General features: G+C 47.9%; 1 protein-coding gene across 3 annotated transcripts in view; it reads left to right on the top strand.

Annotated features, from left to right (window-relative positions):
* The window catches only part of ARMH3 (armadillo like helical domain containing 3), a 184780-nt gene that overhangs the window by 49121 nt on the left and 113816 nt on the right, over nucleotides 1-21843 (top strand). For all 3 annotated transcript variants that reach the window (XM_084633976.1, XM_084633977.1, XM_084633978.1), the window contains 5 exons: nucleotides 2235-2336; nucleotides 9416-9474; nucleotides 11306-11371; nucleotides 12450-12519; nucleotides 13579-13639. In XM_084633976.1, coding sequence (XP_084490102.1) covers nucleotides 2235-2336; nucleotides 9416-9474; nucleotides 11306-11371; nucleotides 12450-12519; nucleotides 13579-13639 — 358 coding nt within the window. The remainder of the gene's footprint in view (nucleotides 1-2234; nucleotides 2337-9415; nucleotides 9475-11305; nucleotides 11372-12449; nucleotides 12520-13578; nucleotides 13640-21843) is intronic.

The following is a 21843-nucleotide window of genomic DNA, read 5'->3' as shown; positions in this document are numbered from 1 at the left end:
ATAGACGTAGCCTGTCAGACCTGCTGAGATGAGCAAGGCTGATCACAGGGTGCTGCAGCCTAGTCCGAGAGCAAGAGAACTGCCCGAGTCCAGCCCAGGATCGAGGTGGCTGAGGCTTGGGACCTGAGCGGAGGGGAGTTAGCTGGGTAACTGGCAGCCGCCTGCAGAGCACACTGCAGACGTACCTCACGTTGAGGTGTCGGAGGCATGGAGGACGGGAGCAGGATCTGTATCAGAAATGCTCACCCCATCCTGGCCATGTTGCGGTTCGGTTTTGCTCGCATAAGCCGTGATCGCCTTGGCTTCCGTCTGTTGTGAATCTGTGGAGCTGCTGCCTGTAAAGCTTTAGGTTGGGAAACACTGGTGGGCATTTAAAAAAAAATCTTTGCATTGGCCTACAGCAAAGCTCCTTGGTCACCCAGCCCCTCGCTCAGTGCCTCTGCTTTTCAGCTCTGTACTGTTCCTTCAGGAGAAGGTGGCACTTTTCGATGCCCCAGAGAGAAAAGGGAGGGAGGCTGGCGTGCAATTGGCTCTTAACCTCTTCAGAGTTGTTTCTTAAGGGCTCAAATCCCACTACTGAAGCTTAGCAGGGCCTTTCCCAGGCATGTTCCTCTCCAAATGAAAATGGTGTAACCCTCATCTGCACTGACTGCTGGAATTAGTCTCATGTCGCCTCCGGGGTTGGTAGGCGCTGAAGTGCCAAAGCAGCAGCGTAATCTGCACGTATGGGGTCAGGAGGAGGGGAGAGCTGGGACCCTTTGCCAGAGCTCGGAGCAGGAGAGGTGGGCTCTGGAAGAAGCTGAGCCCCACTCGCTGTGACACAAGACCTCTGACTGGGGAGTGGAAGATCAGATGATCTCTACAATGTTGATAAATGCAAAGTAATGCACATTAGAATACATCATCCCAACTGTACATACACAATGGTGGGGTCTAAATTAGCTGTTCCCACTCAGGAAAGAGATCTTGGAGTCCTTGTGGGTAGTTCTCTGAAAACATCCACTCAATGTGCAGCGGCCGTCAAAAAAGCAGCCAGAATATTGGGAATCATTAGGAAAGGGATAGATAATCAGACAGAGACTATCATATTGCCTCTGTATAAATCCCTGGTACGCCCACACCTTGAATACTGAGTGCAGATGTGGTCACCCAATTTCAAAAAAATTATATTGGAAAAGGTTCAGAAAAGGGCAACAAAAACGATTAGGGGTATGGAACAGCTTCCGTGTGCGGAGAGATTAATAACACTGGGACTTTTCAGCTTGGAAAAGAGACGACTAAGGGGGGATATGAGAGAGGTCTATAAAATCATGACAGGCGTGGAGAAAGTAAACAAGAAAGTGTTATTTACTCCTTCTCATAACACAAGAACTAGGGGTCACCCAATGAAATTAATAGGCATCAGGTTTAAAACAAAGAAAAGGAAGTATTTTTTCACACAATGCACAGTCACCCTGTGGAACTCCTTGCCAGAGGATGCTGTGAAGGCCAAGACTATAACTGGGTTGAAAAAAGAACTAGATAAGTTCCTGGAGGATAGGTCCATCAATGGCTATTAGCCAGGATGAGCAGGGCTGGTGTCCCTAGCCACTGTTTGCCAGAAGCTGAGAATGGGTGACAGGGGATGGATCACTTGATGATTCCCTGTTCTGTTCATTCTCTCTGAGGCACTGACACTGGCCACTGTCGGAAGACAGGACACTGGGCTAGATGGACCTTCAGTCTGACCCAGTCTGGCCGTTCTTATGTTCATTAAAAGAATAATAAGCTTGCAAAGCATTCAGAAGCTAGGAGATGACAGAATTTAGTTTGCCTGTGCAATCTGAATTCAGCCCCCTTGTGTATACATTATTGTACAGTCTTTAATTACATGATTACATGCTATTTCTTCCATAGGACCCTGCCTCATTCAGTGCACAGGATGGACTTGTTCTGGGCATGAATCAGGGTTGTGTAGTGGAGGAGACCATTGTCTGTAGGACCCCTGCTTCATTCGTTGGAAAAATTGGAAAGTGTGCAGTGAATGAGGCAGAGTGTTGCAGGATGAAAAAAGATGTTACAAGATACAGGGCTAGATGGACCTTTGGTCTGACCCAGTCTGGCTGTTCTTATGTACAAATGTGTTCATTACACTCAGACACTAACATCTGAGAATCAAGTTCCTTGAGTATCTTCCCCTTGCTTTTTGTATGTGATATGCAGAGGGTAAATGTTTTTCTTCTGCTTTATTCCAGTTATAAGCTCTGCAGAGCTGCCTTTGGATGCTGATGTGCAGACTAGCAACCTGCTGATAACCTTCTTAAAGTACAGCTCGATTGTGATGCAGGACACAAAAGGTAACCAGATCCTATTGTCGAGTGAGCCCTGGGTCCAGGCGGTGGAGCGATGTTAATGGAACTCCGCATACAGACCCTACCTGGTCTCCCTGTGGAGGCTGAAAGCTCTGAACTAATTTTTCCTTGCTGGATGGTAATTACATGGGTCTTGGGGAGACCTAGTGCTGGAGGGAAGGAAGCAAGATATAGAAGGGGAAAATTGTAGTGCATAATAACTGAGGGAGTCTCAGCATGGCCCTCTCCGGGAGGCATAAGCGGATCCAATTCCAAGCTCTATGGGATGGGAGGAGAATTCAAACCGCACAGATCCTGGATTTCTAAGAACATTAAAGGACTGCCACAGGAATCAGAACTCCGCTCCAGGTGTGAAACCTTGTGTGCCCTTCAGCACCTATGGATGATACGAGGGGCAATGGAATTAGTAAAGGGGACTTCAGTGATTCCCTGTTGTAGTTAGATTTAGATGCTGCTGGGCCATGTGATATGTTTACACTCTTTGCTTTGTTTCAGTGTAGCAGCCGTGTTAGTCTGTATACACTAGTCTACACTAGTCTGTGGCACCTTAGAGACTAACAGATTTATTTGAGCATAAGCTTTCGTGAGCTACAGCTCACTTCATCGGATGCATTCAGTAGAAAATACAGTGGGGAGATTTATATACATAGAGAACATGAAACAATGGGTGTTACCATACACACTGTAACCAGAGTGATCAGGTAAGGTGAGCTGTTACCAGCAGGAGAGCGGGGGGGTGGTGGGGAACCTTTTGTAGTGATAATCAAGGTGGGCCATTTCCAGCAGTTGACAAGAACATCCGAGGAACAGTCGGGGTGAGGGAGAATAAACATGGGAAAATAGTTTTACTTTGTGTAATGACCCATCCACTCCCAGTCTTTATTCAAGCCTAAGTTAATTGTATCCAGTTTGCAAATTAATTCCAATTCAGCAGGCTCTCGTTGGAGTCCATTTTTGAAGTTTTTTTGTTGAAGAATTGCAACTTTTAGGTCTGTAATCGAGTGACCAGAGAGATTGAAGCGTTCTCCGACTGGTTTTTGAATGTTATAATTCTTGGCGTCTGATTTGTGTCCATTTATTCTTTTACATAGAGACTGTCCAGTTTGGCCAGTGTACATGGCAGAGGGGCATTGCTGGCACATGATGGCATAGATCACATTGGTGGATGTGCAGGTGAACGAGCCTCTGATAGTGTGGCTGATGTGATTAGGCCCTACGGTGGTGTCTCCTGAATAGATATGTGGACACAGTTTGCAACGGGCTTTGTTGCAAGGATGGGTTCCTGGGTTAGCGGTTCTGTTGTGTGGTGTGTGGTTGCTGGTGAGTATTTGTTTCAGGTTGGGGGGCTGTCTGTAAGCGAGGACTGGCCTGTCTTCCAAGATATGTGAGAGCGATGGGTCGTCCTTCAGAATAGGTTGTAGATCTTTGATGATGCGTTGGAGAGGTTTTAGTTGGGGGCTGAAGGTGATGGCTAGTGGCGTTCTGTTATGTTCTTTGTTAGGCCTGTCCTGTAGTAGGTGACTTCTGGGTACTCTTTTGGCTCTGTCAATCTGTTTCTTCACTTCAGCAGGTGGGTATTGTAGTTGTAAGAATGCTTGACAGAGATCTTGTAGGTGTTTGTCTCTGTCTGAGGGGTTGGAGCAAATGCGGTTGTATTGTAGAGCTTGGCTGTAGACAATGGATCGTGTGGTGTGGTCTGGATGAAAGCTGGAGGCATGTAGGTAGGAATAGTGGTCAGTAGGTTTCCGGTATAGGGTGGTGTTTACGTGACCATTGCTTATTAGCACCGTAGTGTCCAGGAAGTGGATCTCTTGTGTGGATTGGTCCAGGCTGAGGTTGATGGTGGGATGGAAATTGTTGAAATCATGGTGGAATTCCTCAAGGGCTTCTTTTCCATGGGTCCAGATGATGATGATGTCATCAATGTAGCGCAAGTAGAGTAGGGGCATTAGGGGACAAGAGCTGAGGAAGCGTTGTTCTAAGTCAGCCATAAAAGTGTTGGCATACTGTGGGGCCATGCGGGAACCCATAGCGGTGCCGCTGATTTGTTCCCAAATGTGGAGTAGTTATGGGTGAGGACAAAGTCACAAAGTTCAGACACCAGGTTTGCCATGACATTATCGGGGATACTGTTCCTGATGGCTTTTGTTTCCTGGCTTTTTACACTTTTTACACTTGGGAGTGGAAGCTTTGGTAATGTGTCACTGACACATCCCTGGCCAGGTGTGCACAAGACCGCTCGATTAGCACCACTGCACCTGATCACTCGCATGAGCAAGTATTGCACATGTGAACAATTTTTTGTGCCAGATTTCAGCCTGTTGCAAGCACACTGTTGTCTGTCCAGTTTTACACTGAATGAAGATAAGTGGAACCCCACAAATAATGTTGCTGTTATGTATCATTTGAGCTCTGACAAAGTACCCAGCACTGTAGAACATGTCTATGGAGGGGATTTCTTCCTAAACCCAGGCAGCCCATGGCTGATTTGTCCTCATGGATGGAGGCTGGTGTCCCTTTATGTTCCCCCCACCCCAGCTTTTTGTTAGGGGGCTTATTCCTTCACCCACTTACTTCCCTGGTCCTTCTTGCATGAACAGAGAGCAACAATACCGAAGTCCAAAGGTGCAAACAATTCGATGTTTATTGGGGTGAACTTCCAGCAAGCACGATTCCAGTTTCCTTCCTTAGTATCCTCCTTCCCCGCTCTGACACCACAGAGCCTTACACTTGTGTCCCTGTTCCCATTCCTGCCCTTAGCCAAACATGATTCCAATTTCCCCAGCCCCATTCCCTGTTCCCATTTTCCCTGTTAGCAAAACATGATTCCAATTTCCTTACCCCCATTCCCTGTTCCCATTTTCCCCACACACACCCACCCCCTCCCACCCACACCCACTCACTTCCTCATTGACTACAGTTTATATAGTAAAACTTGAGTTCTGCTTAGCTATACCTTAACCAATCATTTTCCTGAAATTTAACTAACCAATCCTAACATATTGTAACATGATTATGTAACCAATTATATCCCACCACCTTAATTAGTTTACACCCAGCAAAATTAATTATACAGCAGACAGGAACAATCACAGAACCAGACAGAGATTATACAGATAAACCATAGCAAAGTGGGAACTATAATGACAAAACAATACAGAAGTGAGGATTTCACATCCCAGCTATTGATAAGTCAATTCTTGCCAGACAGGATGCTATCAAACTAAGTTTCCTTTTACATTTTCTAGGCACTTCCCTTTCTCTGGAGGTGATAGGAATACAATCCTGTCCTGATAGTGCCTAACAGCCCAATAGCACCTGATTTCAATGTGACTAGTTGGGAATGTGAGGATGTGACCGGTCGCTTCCTAGCTTATGGCTGCCTCTGCAGCTCAGCCAAAGGCCCCAGCCCAAGCACAGGGCCACAAACTGTCACAGCAGGAGAAGGCCCCTACACCGGCAGACAGTGACTTTGACTCTCTCTTTTGTACCTCTATAACTAGCCAAGTGATAAGAATACACCTAAATTCTTAGAGTATAGGCCTTTACAGACAGGCCTGAATATCTATATCCTAACACTTTTTACCTAGCTTGGGTACCCATGTTTGAGGTTTGTATAGGGTACATCTGTGCAGCCCACAGCAGCGCGTCTCCCAGCCTGGCTCACCGGGTTTGGGCTTGCGGGGCTCGTGCTCCAAATAGCTGTGCAGGTGTTGAGCTCAGGCTCTGAAGCGGAGGAGGGTGGACTTGAGAGCCCGAGCTGCAATGTCCACGTGGCTGTTTTTAACCCGCTGCCGTGGGCCTGGCTCTGTGCACCAGACTGGAAGGCTTCCTGCTGTGGGCTGCCCCAGGCAGTGCAGGTTCACCCTCAACGGCTAATCCCCACGAAGCTCTTTGCAGTGAGAGTGTCCTGTGACAACGAGTTCCACAACCAGATCCTTTTAAAATGTGGAGCCTTTTAATTTCTTTGGGTGTATCCCTTGCTTCTCTTTTCTGAGTGGGTAAATAGGGGCTCCCAAGTGACCTTCCTTTGACCATTCGTTTTATGAAACGAGAAAGCATTTAAGGCCAATATCCCATGGAGGGATGGGAAAGAAGAGAGCCAGTGATGCTACAGGATCACTTCTATCTTGGGGTGGGTACATGTGAGTGATGTCCACTTGCTCTGACTCCAGGCCCGCACAGTTGTTCCACCCCTGCCCCGGAAGGTGTAATTTAAAACCCATCCATTCTATCAGAATCCCATCTAATTAACCCCTCTCTGCCAGACCCCATAGTCAGGGGAGCCTTGAGAGGGATCATCTGTAAACTAGGGCTCAGACTGACGTACATTCCACAGGAGCATTGATGTTTCCCTGCTGTACTGAGTGTTTGTAAAGGGTTTTCAGATCCCCTACTGGAAGATGAAAAGGATTGCTATGAATAACAGCCCACCTCGCCTATAATGCGCGGCTGGAAATGACCTGAGCAGGCTAAAGCATGAATACTTAGTGTGCAGCAGTAACGCTTCCAGCCTAATCCCTGGAGAAGAGACATGGAAGCAGCACCTTTGAAATAAGCCTTGAGATCTTGTAATAGAAAGATAACAAGGCTCTCGTGTATTGGAGTTCCTGAAGGCCACTGCTCCTCCTTCCTGAAGAGAAAAACTTTTCCCTTCTTTTGAAAAGTCTGGGCTCAGTAGGGAAATATGCCTGTGTGACGCTCAACCCGCTGCACCCCAACTGTGCCCTTATGTTTACTCAATACAGCAGGTTAAAATTCACACCCTCTGGGGCTCATTTTCCCTTTAATAATCACATGTCCTAGCATTGAGCAGAGCCAGCAGCCCAGAGTCAGATCTGTTTGCAAATTCAATGTGGGATGTTTGTATGCACTGTCCTGAATGCAGTGTCACCAAAGGCTTTTGGAGGGGGCATGGGTTAACACGCTTTTCCGCTGTATGAAGGTGGCCTGTGTTTTCAAAATCTCTTTCTTGTGTTTTACTTTAAAACCAGCCAGAATGTCCAGTCTGGTCTTCCCTGGTGTTCTGGAGGATTTGTTGGAGGTCTCAGAACTGTGACTTGGGAGCTGTCTTTGCAGGCTGGGGTGAAGACTCCGAACGGGGATTCCTTTCTCCCACATGGTTCTCAATTATTCGATCAGTGATAATGGAAAACAAAATAAAAGCAGAGTTTGAAACAGTCTGAATAAAAATTGCTTCCCTGCTCAATCAGTTCCTTCATATTTAGGGTCTGATAACTCTGCCAGCCTTCTAGTTGTCCCATAGAGTTCCAGGGCAGACAGGGCCTGAATTTCTAAGGTGAAAAGCAAGTGGTGGGTGTGGGGAAGCCCTTAACATTAAAAATAAGCCCTCACAGGCTTTCTAGCCATCATTCGCACCTGGGACAAGTCTCTAGGCACCCTTGAGTCTCTGTGAATGCTGCGGTTAGAGCTCAGGTCTTTATCCGTCAGCACCGTGGTCAGTGCACTACTGCACTGCCTGTCTGCCAGAGCTCTTCTGTGTAATGTTCCGGCTGGTGTAAGCAACAAAACCGATCTCCCTCGGAGATCTGACGGAAGGGCAGTTGTGGTGCTCGAGGAAGGGCTTTTCACCTGGAGTGTTGGCCAGGGGCTAAGCTCTGCATCCTGAGTATTGGGGAAAGGCAAACAGGTGAGCCAGAGAGAGACCCCTCTGCGACGTACCAGGGTGCAATCCAGACTGATGAGCAGCTGTGTCACCCCCTTGGGCACCTCACAATGCCTCGCTGCAGTAGCTCCCACCTGGGCTGCTCACAAACAGCCTCCCAGCATGTAAGCCACTCTGTGTGTGTGTCTAACTGCAGCCTGCCAGCCACACTTGGGTTACTCTCTGGTTCTCACCAGCCTTGATTACACTGCAGGGTGACCCCAACACACCCCTGGTCCCAGACACTTCCCCCCCATAAAAATGTATGTCCTGCAGCGCCCAGCCTTCTCCTGGAGAGAACAAAATATTTTACGTCCGTTATTCCTTAAAAGGAATAATTTTCCTGTCCATTATCTCAAGTAGTGATTCACACTTCAATTTAAACACACTAGATTAGATAAAACAGTAAAACAAGTTTATTAATTACAAAGAAATTTTACATGAGTACAGGTAATGAGGCATAAAAGTCAGAAACGGTTACAAGGAAAATAAAGAGAAGATGTTTACTAATGCCTAACTTAACAAACTAGATTAGATTCAAGCAAAATTTCTAACCATGTGCTTTCGGCGGTCTTACTGACTGAACCCCTCCCGCAGAGTCCAGTGAATGCTTCCTGTGTTCCTTCAGGTGCAGTGAATACGATGGGCAGGAGGAGAGAGAGGGGTGCAGTGCGGTGTTCTTTCCTCCTTTTTATAGTTTCAGTCCCCCTCTTGAAAAACATTTCCAGTTGGGCACTAGGAGACAGTCTATGCGGAAGGATGTTCCCTGCTGCTTTTTCTCACCTGGTTGAGGTTCCTTTGTTTCCCACCCTGCTTGATGACTCTGTTTACTGCTTAAGTGCAAGTTAAGCAGAGTGCACGTTCCTTTGTCGAGGACAGACCTGTTTGCAGACTTCTGTTGGAGCAGGGCTGTGCGGTTTGGAACATGAGTTGTTAACACCGTACAGGGGAATCTTATAACTTTACATGCAACATTGCCACATATTTCCTCAGGACAATACTGACCAAAAAATTATGAGTTTTCAAATGCTACCTTACAAGGCACACTTTGTACCAAGATCATTACACTAGTGAGTAGGGTGTGACTGAAGGGTGTATTCTGTCACACTCCCGAGAGAGCCTGTGCTGAGGGAGAAATCAAATCTGATGTTGTGTTGTTGGCAGAGACTCCCGATAGCTCAGTGGGGTGTAGTGGTCCGGCTTCTGGGGAGATGGCTTTAGGGCCACGGTGAGACTATTTACTCTTGCAGGGTGGGTGAGTAGGTGTGTGAAGAGTTTGATACTTGGCCTCTTGCCCTGTTTCAGCCAGGGAGAGTCTTTATGCTCTGAGTCCACATGCCGACCTGTTGGCGCAACAAGGCCTAGTGGCTCACGTAGGCTTGGTTTTGTTCATTTGCAGACGAACACCGGCTCCACAGCGGCAAGCTCTGTCTTATTATCCTGACGTGCATAGCAGAGGTAGGTCTCGTACACGATCCCATCTCATCAGCATACGGCCATCTGTCTCATGTGACGCCCTGGCTCCACGCGGGTGTCCCTTCCCCTTGCGTCCTGTCACGTGGGCACTGGAGAACTGCAGAGGGGTAGGGAGATGGAAACCCTGCTAGAGATGGTTTAATCCTTTGCTGTGAAGTCCAGCACTACTGCTGTTAGCACTGAGCCTAAACTAGTGGAGTGTTGCCTCATTTCAGGGAGTGTCGGCTTCTTGTGTCACACGTGGGGAGCATGCTGAACTCAGACCTGCTCCGCTCTCATTTGGCGTGCGTGTTAGGTCACTAGGGGACACCTTGAGATGTTCCAGGCACTGACGACACCTGACTCCACATTGTTCATGCTAAGCAGACGGTGCTGTTCTTCAGCCATCCCAAGTCCTGACAGGGAGCAGGGGCTAGCATTGGAGGGAGTGGTCATGGCTTCCACAGACGGGGCCCACGTTGTCCCTCTCCTGCCTTGAAGGAGGTGGGTGTTGTCACCCTGCTGGGCAGACTGCTCAGGTGGGGAGCCAGAGGGTCAGGTCCCGACTGGAAAAGGGTTTTGGTTGCCCACAAGTAAAAACCTTCCATTTAGAGTAGTGATACTCAGACTGAGGCTCGCGAGTGGCTCTTTAATGTGTCTCCTGCGGCTCTTTGCAGCAGATGCTATGAAAACACTGTGCAATTTAATTATGAACCAGTTGGCTTTCCCTGTGTTATTAACCAATTGTAGCTGGTAAGAATAATCCATATAAAGTAAATATTTCTCTGTCACACTGTTTAAATAGGAATATATAGTACCATGGTGGATCACTTGAAGATTACTCGTTCATTCCCTCTGGGGCACCTGGCACTGGCCACTGTCAGTAGCCAGGATACTGGGCTAGATGGACCATTGGTCTGACCCAGTCTGGCCATTCTTATGTTCGAATAGCGCTCTAGTAAATGAAACGATGAATTCCCACTCCTGTGGCTCTTTTGCATAATATTGATTGCTAATTTGGCTCCTGAACCACTGAGGTCTGCATGTTGCTGCTTCAGAGTGGCAAAGTCAGCAGAATTGCACCGAGTGCTCTGCTTTTAAAGTCATGGTTCATAAAGTATTTGTTCAAGGTGCTGCAGAAGAGCTAGTTAACTCTGATTTCATTACAAATGTTAGGAATGAGCTATTCTTAGCACTTGCTCTCATCAGAAAGGCATGTAGACAAAGGGAGAAGAGAAATATCCCCTGTGTCTAGCAAAGGCATGTTTGATCCTGGTATTAAATGGAGGGGATATTTATTACCACACTTGGCAGGGTATTATATGGAACGCCGTTTGGTTTAGTGTGGATTTTGGAATGAGATTTCCCTGAGGATTGGAGCTGCTGAGCCACCTACTAGCAGCCTGTCCTGCCATAACTTCTGCTGTGATGGGTCCATCAAGCTGCCACTGTAACCCTTCCTCTTCGCTCTGTCACGGGGACGAGGAATGAGAGGCAGGCAGGAGAACCTCCTTGTGCATTTTACAGCCCACATTAAAATGTTCTTGGCGCTGTTGTACGTGGAGTCTGCGACGTGGGTGAGCAAAGAAAGGCCTGGGAAATAAATGACTCTGGTGCAGGTGTTTGTGCAAGTGGAGTCGCTTGGGTTGTCTGACTAGAGGCACAAATTGGGAACAGGAAAGAGAAGACTCAGGCAAGCGCCTCTTCCTGCTGATGGCAGCTTTCTAACCTTGAGTTGCCTGCAGCTGTGAGTTTTGCCCTGGGGCAGGGGGGTTGCTACTGGGGGGTTGATGCAGTAGATGTTTCTCAGCTCAGGCTTTGCTCTCTTCAATAGGATCAGTATGCAAATGCTTTTTTGCATGATGACAACGTGAATTTTCGAGTAAACCTGCACAGAATGGTGAGTCTTCCCTGCAGGTTCCTTCCTTTCTCCTTGGGGTGGCTGAAGCCAAGGTTGGGTCCTCAGCTGGTTGTGTGTTGTGTCACAGACGCCCTGCCTGGGGCCAGTGCACGTGAGAACCCAGTGATCCCTGCTGGTGCAGGTGTGGGGAAGAAACGCTGCCATGGCAGGAGAGGCTCAAGACTCCTCCTCAAGGGAATGAGCTAAGCTGGGGAGTGAGCAGCCTGGCTCCTTACTGGCTCGCTCAAGGGGCTGGGTGAGGGCTGGCTTTTGAGATGCATCTGGCCAGCGTAGCCGGGGAGACGATGTGTAATGGGAGGTCTGTGGGGACTGGAGGAGTTAGTGCAGTTTGGGAGCAGTCTGCCTTAAGATTCAGCAAACGTTAGGCCCCATGTGATAGGTAAATGTGCATGTTGTAGTGGACCCTAACCTCTTTGAGCTCAGTTCACTCCCTTTTTCAGATGGGTGATTTGCCCCTCAAGTAGGGGATGGGGTGTTTTTAGCACTGTCTTGACCCAGGGGTTCTGCTGCAGGAAGGCCCTTTCATTTGCATCCAAGGGTCGACAGGAGCCCAGCTGCAAGAGGATGTTGTGAATTTGTGCATGCTCCCTCAGTGGGACTTGGCTGCAGGCTCCAAACCTCCGACCCGACCCGCAAGCTGGTCATTCCACCACTGGAATTGCTCTCCAGCAAAGTTTTTCCCCATTGGCGGCCAGTGGCCTGGGAGATGGCGGTGTGACCACGCCAGGACAGACTCAAGCTCTTTATTTTTAAAGCAAGCGTAGCCCCAGGCTGTCAGCCCCTCTTTCTCAGCAGCAAGCATGGAATGGGAATCCATGGAGCGCCCTCCAGTTACACAGCTCAGAATCAAAGTAACCAAAGCTCCAGCTGCTGTCTCCCTGGTAACCCTCTGTGCCCTGGACTGCGGTGGCCATAGAACCGAGGTGGCAGAAATGGAAGAGCCCAAAACTACAGGAGAGCCTGTGGTAGTGATTTTATTTGTATGGAAAGCAGGTGATAATGTGCTGGGTACCATGCAGGCATCTGCTGACTTTCTTTCTTCTTTGTGTGTTTGAAGCCAATGAGACACAGGAAGAAAGCCGCAGACAAGAACCTGCCCTGCCGCCCCCTGGTGTGTGCAGTCCTAGGTGAGTATTGCTAGGGTGGGATCTTCCCATCTCCTGTGACGAGGAGGAAATCAGCTTAGTTTGGGGGAGTTTCCTGGCTACCTATTACCTGTGCAAGGAATTTCAGTTCTCAGCAGGGTGCATTTCATCCCAACCCCTCACTTTCCTCTAGTGAGATTAGGTAGGAGGATCGGTGCCATGTAACATGCTGCATCTTTTAGATCTGTGGAAAGCCACATTCACCATCAGGTTTTCCGAAAGGCATCAGACACCTCGCGTCCATTGCTGAACGAATGTCAATAATGGAATGTTCATTGGCTAATCCATCCAAACGTCTAGGTGGGGAAGGTGATGGCTGGGAATGAGCAGTCTCTGGGTGACTGAGCTGAGAAAAAGCTGACTGGAAAGAAACAGATGTTTGGTGGTGGAAGTGACTGTTGGGCACCTTGCCTGCCTGGAACAGACAAACTGGGCTGAACGTGACTCTCTGGAAGGCTGTTTTGCCTGCCTCTCTTGATGTTCTAGCAAATGTACCCCTTGTGAAAGTGACCAAGATTAAAACTGAGTAGTATGTAGAAGAGTTTAGTCATTCTTGAGGCAAGACTGGATCTACTTTGCTTCAGAGCTGATTGTGTAGATATATGAATGTCCTCTACGTTATCGTCTCGGAAAACAAAGCTGTAAAACATATCTGGCCTCCGGTGACAACTGCGTTCTAAAACGTACTTCCTACCAGAATTTTCCATTGGCGCTAAGGTTTGAAATATGAGTGCAATTCTATGCATCAAAATGAGTGATGTGTTTTTTTATTTAAACAACAGTGCGGGGAAAAGTGCATGGAGGAAGCATGTCTCAGAGCGCTTCCCGTTAAAATGCCAGGCTACTCTCAGTAGCTTCACCCTGGGCTTTCAGAAGAGGTGCCTAATTCAGACTGTTTAGTAAATTATCTCTCTTGCTTCTAACCAGGACTGTTGTGACATGGTGGGGGTGGGGGTAGTTGGATGTGCTTATTGTTGTCCGCCAGGTGTTACTGCAGCTCGTTATACATTTACTTTGTCGTTTTCCTCCCCGGTCTCCCAGATCTGATGGTGGAGTTCATCGTAACACACATGATGAAAGAGTTTCCTATGGATCTTTATGTGTAAGTGGCCGAGGGCCGGCTGACTGTGAATTTATCCTCTGGAATGGGGGCGGGGAAATCACATAATACACTTCAGGCCAAAATAACATTTTTCGGGCAGGCGGGCATTCCAGAAGCTCCTAGGTCTGAGCATATATTGTTGAGATGTTCAGTGTGCCAAGAAATTGTCAAAGAAATGAATTTCACCCATCAGACAGCTTTCCTAATCTGCCTGATCAACTACAAAGAGCTGCACAGTGGGGAGAATTGTCACAAAACATTGCGCCAGCCACCAAAGCCAAATCCTGAGCTGGAGACAAAAAGCCGCTTTTGAAACACCAAGGACAGATAAACCAGGGATGTGAGGCCAGTCCGGCGACTGGGAGTCAATTGCAAACAACGTGTGTTCTGAACGCACACATAGTGCCAAATCAGCTGGCAAGTACATTTAGCCGGTGACAGTGTGGGGCTGTTATGGGGCAGGAACATTAATAGTCTTAAGAATCATTTAGATTGCTTTGACCTAGGGGGTGACTGTGGGTCCATAATCAGGGATGTGTGTTATAAATCTGCAGCACATGCTCTGCCAGCCTCTAAAATGCAGCTGACGCAGGTCATAATCCCTAATGCAGTGCCCTCTGGGAATAGGTAGGCCTGGCCCCAGGGGCACTGGAGGTTTGGCCTGGGACGGGATTAGGTACTGTTATCCACCCTCCCTGTGCTCCTTGTCTCTTTCGGGTCCACCACTGAAAGGGCCTTGCTGTTTGTAGCCTGTAGCTTCCAGTCCCAAGGTGTTCCCCGGAACACTGACCATCAGCTGCTGTTGATTTCGGAGGAATAAGAGAAATGATTTAGCTTTTACCAGGCTTCCCCTTGGCACTGCCTGCCTAGCTGTACCCCAAGACCGACCCGGGCCCAACAGACAGACTTGGATGGAAAGGCACCGTGCACAGACGTGGTACATCGCCCTGTGCTGCTTGCATGGGTGCTAGCAACAGTGTCCCAGAGGACACGCCGAGCCTGGCTCGCTGCTTCTGTTTGGTTCCTTTTCCCTTTGTAAATAGAGTCCAATGTTAAATACGTAGCAAATGCCATGTTCAGCTAATGTTTAGGGTTTAATCTAATCACACGCTAACTAGGAATTTCAGTCCTTCCTACTGCACCTTGGTACTGCAGGGGATCATCTAACAGCGGCTGATGAAATGTGTATGGACCGTGGGTCTGACACTTGTAGCCAATTTTTAGTTTAAGCCCAATTTTGAGCAGCCTCCCTCTCCAGTTACAAAACTTTTTCAGAAAGAGCTCCTTTCTGCTTAATTTCTGGTGTGTGTGTGTGTGTGTTTGTGTTTTTTTCTCTTGGTACAAGAGACCTTTCCAGGAAATGTTGCTATTAATCAGACAAGGTGTCTTTAAGATATAAGAGTTTGAACAACAGGATTTTTCCTCACTGAAATTATTTGGAAAGCTAAAATCAACCTGGTCTAGCAAGTTCAAATTTTTATTTTTAAAATTTTGTCCTTAATGAGATCTAGTGCCCGGAACAATTCTCCAGATATTGGGTAGTTAATTCTGGAGTTAGTCACTATGAATATTTGAACTTCTGGGAGCTCTGCAAAGTCTCTGTGGAGTTTATAAAGCCTGCAGGGTTTGGAAACTGCTCAATCCAAAGAGCTGTGGGTCTAGGACATTGTGAAGTCTGGAGGCATAGCATAAGAGTTCTTAAGATCCATAGACAATTAGTCTGGTATAGGACACTTGGAAGGATCGCAGACATCCCTGTTGTAGTTTTTAAGCTCATTAAATAGGTATCTGATTGAAGGAGATTACGAATGCTGCAGCCGTAGTCTGAATGTGTAAATTCCTTTAGCCCATTGGCTTGGGTCCAGGAAACTGGAAAGCTCTATAGAGACTAGCTGGGCGGGGCTTGCACGCTCTGGGAGCTAAGAGCTCCTGTTCAAACACCAGGGGTTTCTATTCACTAACTTCTCCTCTGAGTTCCTGCACACATCCCTTCCACTTTCGGTGTCTGCGCGCCTGGAAACCGAAACTGGAGAACTTTGTCCTCTACCAGGACCTGTGGGGGCACCGCATGCGCCTTCTGCACGCTTGTGCTGCCAGCCAAGGGTTCAAGGGGGCAGGGCTGCCCTGACCCCCTCAGTTCCTTCTCGCTGCCTGTGGGATATAGTCAACTCCTGTGTGATCTTCTCACATTCTTCCCCATTGTCCCTTTAGCAAACAGCCTGAGAGATCTTTACGGCGAGCGGGTAGTTTAGTTGGCAGTGTAGCTGTAGTTTAGACAGGTAATACTCGTTTCGTAAAGAATCTTTGTTTTTATCCTTCTTTCCTTCGAGCTTTTGGCTCTGTACGGGGACATGCCTGTATCCCATGGATGTAAGCGCTGTTCTGGTGCTAACAAATCTGGCCAGTCAGCGAGCCTCACTCCCACCGCTTAAAATGTTTGGGAGAAGGACACGTGAGGCATCAGTGCCCTATCTCTGCGGGGGTAAGACCAAGACTAAAGTTGAGGAAGTTTGACATGGAGACCTTCTGATGGAAGCAGCTCTGTGCCCCCATTGAGAACCCCACCGCATGGTATGCAGGAAATTGGACTCGACTCTGTCTCAGAGCGCACTGCCAGACTTGGGGGTTTCCTTGCATTGAAGGGAGCCAAAGACACCATTCTTCTTCGCCAGTACAGCATAAAAAACAGAAGTCGTCCAGCACTTTTGGCCTCTTCTAGCCAGAAGGAGCCTCTTCTTTGAGGGCTAGGTCCCCTACAGACTTTCACCAGAAGACTGGTACTGAGGCTAGAGCTAAATCAGCTCCTGCTAAGGTTCTCCCTGGAACCACATTCTAGCAGTATAGAGTATTGATTGTGGCACCTTATGCCAACTCCGTTGTTGGGCCCTTTAATGGCATCAAATTCCTCTGTGATGCACCCTGGTATATGGGTGCCAATGATCCCTGAGGTTTAAGCAGCAGCCTGGGACCTTTTGTGCCTGTCCATGCCAGACGCTACTGATGCAGGACGAAGTCCAGGTACCAACTGTTCCTGCCATGCAAGCCCCAGTACTGGGATCTTCGGCACCTACACATTCAGCACCATCTGGAACTGAGCCTTTATCAACACTATCAGGATCTGGGAGCTCTGTTGTGCAGCAGATCAAGCCCATGGTCCCTTCAGCAGGAAAGGCTCAGATGCTTCCTTCGGCACTGTCTGCTGCTTGATGGTCCACGTGTTGGTCTCCAGCTACTCCATCTGGTACTGTGCTGCCTTGGCATTTGAATGCTGACTCTTCCTCTAAGTCTTGTGTATTGAGCTCTCATTACAGGAGGTCTTGCGCGTCTCCTTGTTCCTCTTCATGCAGGTCAAGGCCCAAGTATCGTGGCTCTGACAGGAGCAAGTGCAGAGGTAGGATGCCATGAGGTTCATCCCTGGTACCGTGTCATGTACAGCAGTGGCCTTTCTGGAATCCATGAGGAGTTCCTCCAGACTCAAGGTCTTCTCCTAGACGTTGCTCTACTAGATCCCCATCAAGGTGCTGTTCTCCATCTGGTACCGGTCTCGGTACTGACACCCAGTAGCCAGCAACTGGGGGATCTTATTCCTCTGGGTTCTGACCCTCCTGCTATGGCTGTTCAGCAAACAGTGGCGCAGACAGACACTTCAGTGCCTCTGCTCAACACTTCCTCATCATCACCACATGACACTGCTGTTCTGGAATAGCCTTTCCCAGGTCCGGACAATTATAAAATGTACCAGCAACTTCTGGAAAGGATAGCCACCTCCCCGGGTATTCAGAGTGAATTGGTCCAGGATAATCCACACAGGTTGGTGGATATTCTGCCTATTAGATCCCACCAAAATTCTTTGGCAAACTCCCTCTTCTCTAAAAGAGAAAAGGAGTACTTGTGGCACCTTAGAGACTAACAAATTTATTTGAGAATAAGCTTTCGTGAACTATAGCTCACTTCATCGGATCATCACGAAAGCTTATTCTCAAATAAATTTGTTAGTCTCTAAGATGCCACAAGTCCTCCTTTTCTTTTTGCGAATACAGACTAACGCGGCTGCTACTCTGAAATCCCTCTTCTCTGACACCCACTGCCAAAAGAACAAAGGAGAGGCACTAAGTTCCATCTCAGGGGCATGAGTGTTTTTATTGACATCCAGACCTTTGGTAGTGGCAGCTGTGAATGAGAAACCAAGGCCAGGGCATTCTAAATCTGCTCCCAAGGACAAAAATGCAAAAGAGCTGGACTTATTTGGGAGAATGGTTTATTTGTCTTCAGGACTGCAGTTTAGGATTGCAAACCATCCGGCAGGCCCTCTTAGCCCATTAGGGTTTTTCCAGCTGGGACTCAGTGTTCCAATTTACAGACAAGCTGCCAGATGTTCCTAAAGAGGAGCGTAGAGCTGCACTAAATGAAAGCCACCTGGCGGCAAGACCATCTTTACAGGCTGCATAGGACAAGGCAGATTTGGCAGCTTGAGTGTTGATACCGGCAATCACTGGGCATCATGCTTTTTGGCTGCAGTTATCGAGCATACCAACAGAAGTCCAGCCAACAATTGAGGACTTGCCATTTGAGGGCCTGAATCTGTTCTCAGGAGAAAACAGATGAAACTTTGCACTCTTAAAGATTCTGGGGCAACCCTAAAATCTTTGGGCATTTATACTCCAGACCCTAAGAGAAAGTTCTGCCCACAGATCTCAGAAACAATCTCAGAATCATTAGCAATTCTAATGGAGGACAGGTGAGGTCCCAGAGGCCTGGAGAAGGGCAAACATAGTAGCTATCTTTTAAAAGGGGAAAAAGAGGGCCCAGGGGATTATAAATCAGTCAACCTCATTTTGATACCTGGAAAAATACTGGAACAAATTATTAAACAATCAATTTGTAAGCACCTACAGGACAATAGGATTATAAAAAATAGGTAATGCGGATTTGTCAATAAGAAGGCATGTGAAACCAACCTCATTTCCTCCTCTGACAGTGTTACTGGTCAAGTGGATAGGAGGGAAGCAGTAGACGTGGTATTTCTTGATTTTAATAAGGTTTTTGGCACAGTCCCACATGACATTCTCATCAGCAAACTGGGAAAGTGTCGTCGAAATGAAATGACTATACAGCAGGTTGACAGAGTATACCCAAAGAGTGGTTATCCAGTGTTCACTTCTGGGAGGGCATATTTAGTGGGGTCCCGTAGGGGTCATTCATGGGTCTGGTACTCTTTAATATTTTCATTAGTGACTTGGATAATTGAGTGGAGAGTATGCTTCTAAAAATTGCGATGACACCAAACTGGGAGGAATTGCAAGCACTTTGGAGGACAGGATTAGAATTCAAAACAACCTTGACAAATCAGAGAATTGGTCTGAAATCAACAAGATGAAATTCAATAAAGACAAGTACAAAGTACTACACTTAGGAAGGAAAAATCAAATGCACAACTATAAAATAGGGAACAACGCGCTAGGTGGTAGCACTCCTGTAAAGAATCAGAGGTTACAGTGGATCACAAATCGAGTATGAGTCAACCATGTGATGCAGTTGCAAAAATGCTATAATATTATTCTGGGGCCTATTAACAGGAGTATCATGTGAAAAATGGGAGCTAATGAGAACTGCTCTACTCAGCACTGGTGAGGCTTCCGTTGGGATCCTGTGTCCAGTTCTGGGCTCCACACATTAGGAAAAATGTGGATAAATTGGAGAGAGTCCAAAAGAGAGCAACAAAGAGGATAAAATATTTAGAAAACCTGGCCTGTGATGAACGGTTAAAAAAACTGGGTGTTTAATCTTGAGAAATGAAGTCTGAGGGGGGACCTGAGAACAGTCTTTGAATATGTTAATAGCTGCTATAAAGAGGACAGTGATCACCTGTTCTCCAAGTCCTCTGAACGTAGGCCAAGAAGTAATGAGCTTAATTTGCAGCAAGGGAGATTTAGGTTGGGTATTAGGAAAAAATGGTCTATAAGGTGTGACAGGGTCAGGCCAGATGGCTACAGGAGAGTGATATAAGGTAGATATATTAGCCCCAGATTAAGCAGGTCCCTTTTCCCTGAGTAAGATAATGGGCTGTTCCAGAACAATCAGGAAGTTGCTGGAATCAATTAAGGCGGGCTAATTAGGACACCTGGAGCCAATTAAGAAGCTACCAGAATCAGTTAGGACAGGCAGGCTAATCAGGGCAACTGGTTTTAAAAAGGACCTCACTTCAGTTAGTAAGGTGCGTGCGAGGAGCTGGGAGCAAGAGTCGCAAGAAGCTGAGAGTGAGAAGGCATACTGCTGGAGGACTGAGAAGTACAACCATTATCAGACATCAGGAGGGAGGTCCTGTGGTGAAGATACAGAAGGGGTTGGGAGGAAGCCATGGGGAAGTAGCCCAGGGAGTTGTAGCTGTCACATGGCTATTACAAGAAACACTGTAGACAGCTGTGATCCACAGGGCCCTGGGCTGGAACCCGGAGTAGAGGGCGGGCCCAGGTTCCCCACATCCCCCCAACTCCCTATTGGATACCAGAGGAGTTGACCTGGACTGGGGGTCCCACCAGCGGGGAAGGTCCCTGGCCTGTCCCCCGACCCACTAGGTGAGCCAACCTTTTCCCCATGCTGGCGAGCGATGAGGGTAGCTGAGTGGACGGCAGGTTTGAGCCACTAGCAAAAGCGGCCAAGCTGAGGGCTGCCGTGAATCTCTGAGGCGAGCAAATCTGCCAATAAGCACAGGCCCCACCAAGGCAGAGGAGGAACTTTGTCACAAAGGGTAATTTAAGCTCTGGAATAGACTTCCAAGGCTTTGCCAGAAGCTGGGAATGGGTGACAGGGGATGGATCACTCGATGATTCTCGGTTCTGTTCATTCCCTCTGGGACACCTGGCACTGGCCACTGTCAGAAGACAGGACACTGGGCTAGGTGGACCCTTGTCTGACCCAGTGGGCCGTTCTTATGTTCTTAAGGCAGGTTGTGGAATCCCCCTCTTTGGAGGTTTTTAAGAACAGGTTGGACAAACACCTGCAAGGCATGGTCTAGGTACACTTGGTCCTGCCTCAGTGCAGGGGGCTGGACTTGGTGACCTCTTGAGGACCCTTCCAGCAGATTCTTGTAGCAGATTTTCATTATTGGTTTATGGTCCTCCCCACTTTGACTTGCCATTAGCCCCTTGAGTCTTCACAAAGCACATGACAGTGGTGGCACCCATATCTGGATGACTGGCTGGTTTGAAGTTGGTTTCAGGCAATATTGGACTTATGCATGAACTTCAGGGCATTTCCTCATCCATCAGTCTCCTGTGCTGACGAGATGAAAGGAAAACCTGTCACTTCAGAGGATTTTTTCCTGGGTCTCCTCTTGCATTCATCTGTGCTATGATATTGCTAAAGTTTTTCTACCTCAAAGAGTTTTAGCACACTCTACAAGACCTCATGCAGCATCAGCTGCTTTCTTGGGTCACGTACCCATCAATGACTATTGCAGGGCTGCATCTGGGTCATACATTCACTCTTCATTATGCTCTCCCCCAGGCCTGACGAGATGATGCTAAATTTGGGAGAGGGGTGTTGGAATCCTTGTTCAGGTGGACTCCAGTACCTTCCTCCATCTGGAATTGCTTGTGTCATGTGCAGACACTGAGATAAAAATAGTTACATACCTGTTTGGTACTGTCGTGCTTTGCAATGCACTGCACATGTATTTTGTGCTGCTCAAATCCTGAATTTGGGCTGGGGGTTAGAGGAGATAACCCTTGCGGCCCCTTCTAACCCTATGATTCTGTGTCCATTCCACAACCCACCCTCATTCCACCCTGCCTCAGAGTGGCAGCAAACTCTGGCTTCTCGTGTGATTCTGCCCCTTTATGCCCTTGGCTAGCAGCATGTGTGTGGAGGGTGCATGCACCGCCCTGACAGGTACCACTGTGGAGGAAAGTTCTCCGGCTTTGGTGCACGTGCACCTGAAGTGGCATGGACGTGTGCAAAGCATCTTGAAGAACAACAGTTTCCAAACAGGTATGCAACTGTTTTCTCTCGAGATCCTGCAGACTTTGCCCAGGAAGCTGCAAGCTCCACAGATGGACTTGTTCCTAAAAAGTCTGGAGGTGCTTGGGCACTCTGGTTGTGAGTTCAGTAGGAAGACTTAGACATGCTGTAGATCTGCCAAGTGCTACATTTACTGCTTTGGAGCTGGCGTCTGCAGGCGTTGCCTCTGGAGCTTAATCAGCACG

This window comes from Lepidochelys olivacea (genome assembly GCF_965140295.1).
Source record: "Lepidochelys olivacea isolate rLepOli2 genome assembly, chromosome: 7".
Classification (NCBI taxonomy): Eukaryota; Metazoa; Chordata; order Testudines; family Cheloniidae; genus Lepidochelys; species Lepidochelys olivacea.
The sequence above is the reverse complement of the archived record's forward strand: the minus strand, read 5'-3'. Positions and strand labels throughout refer to the sequence as shown.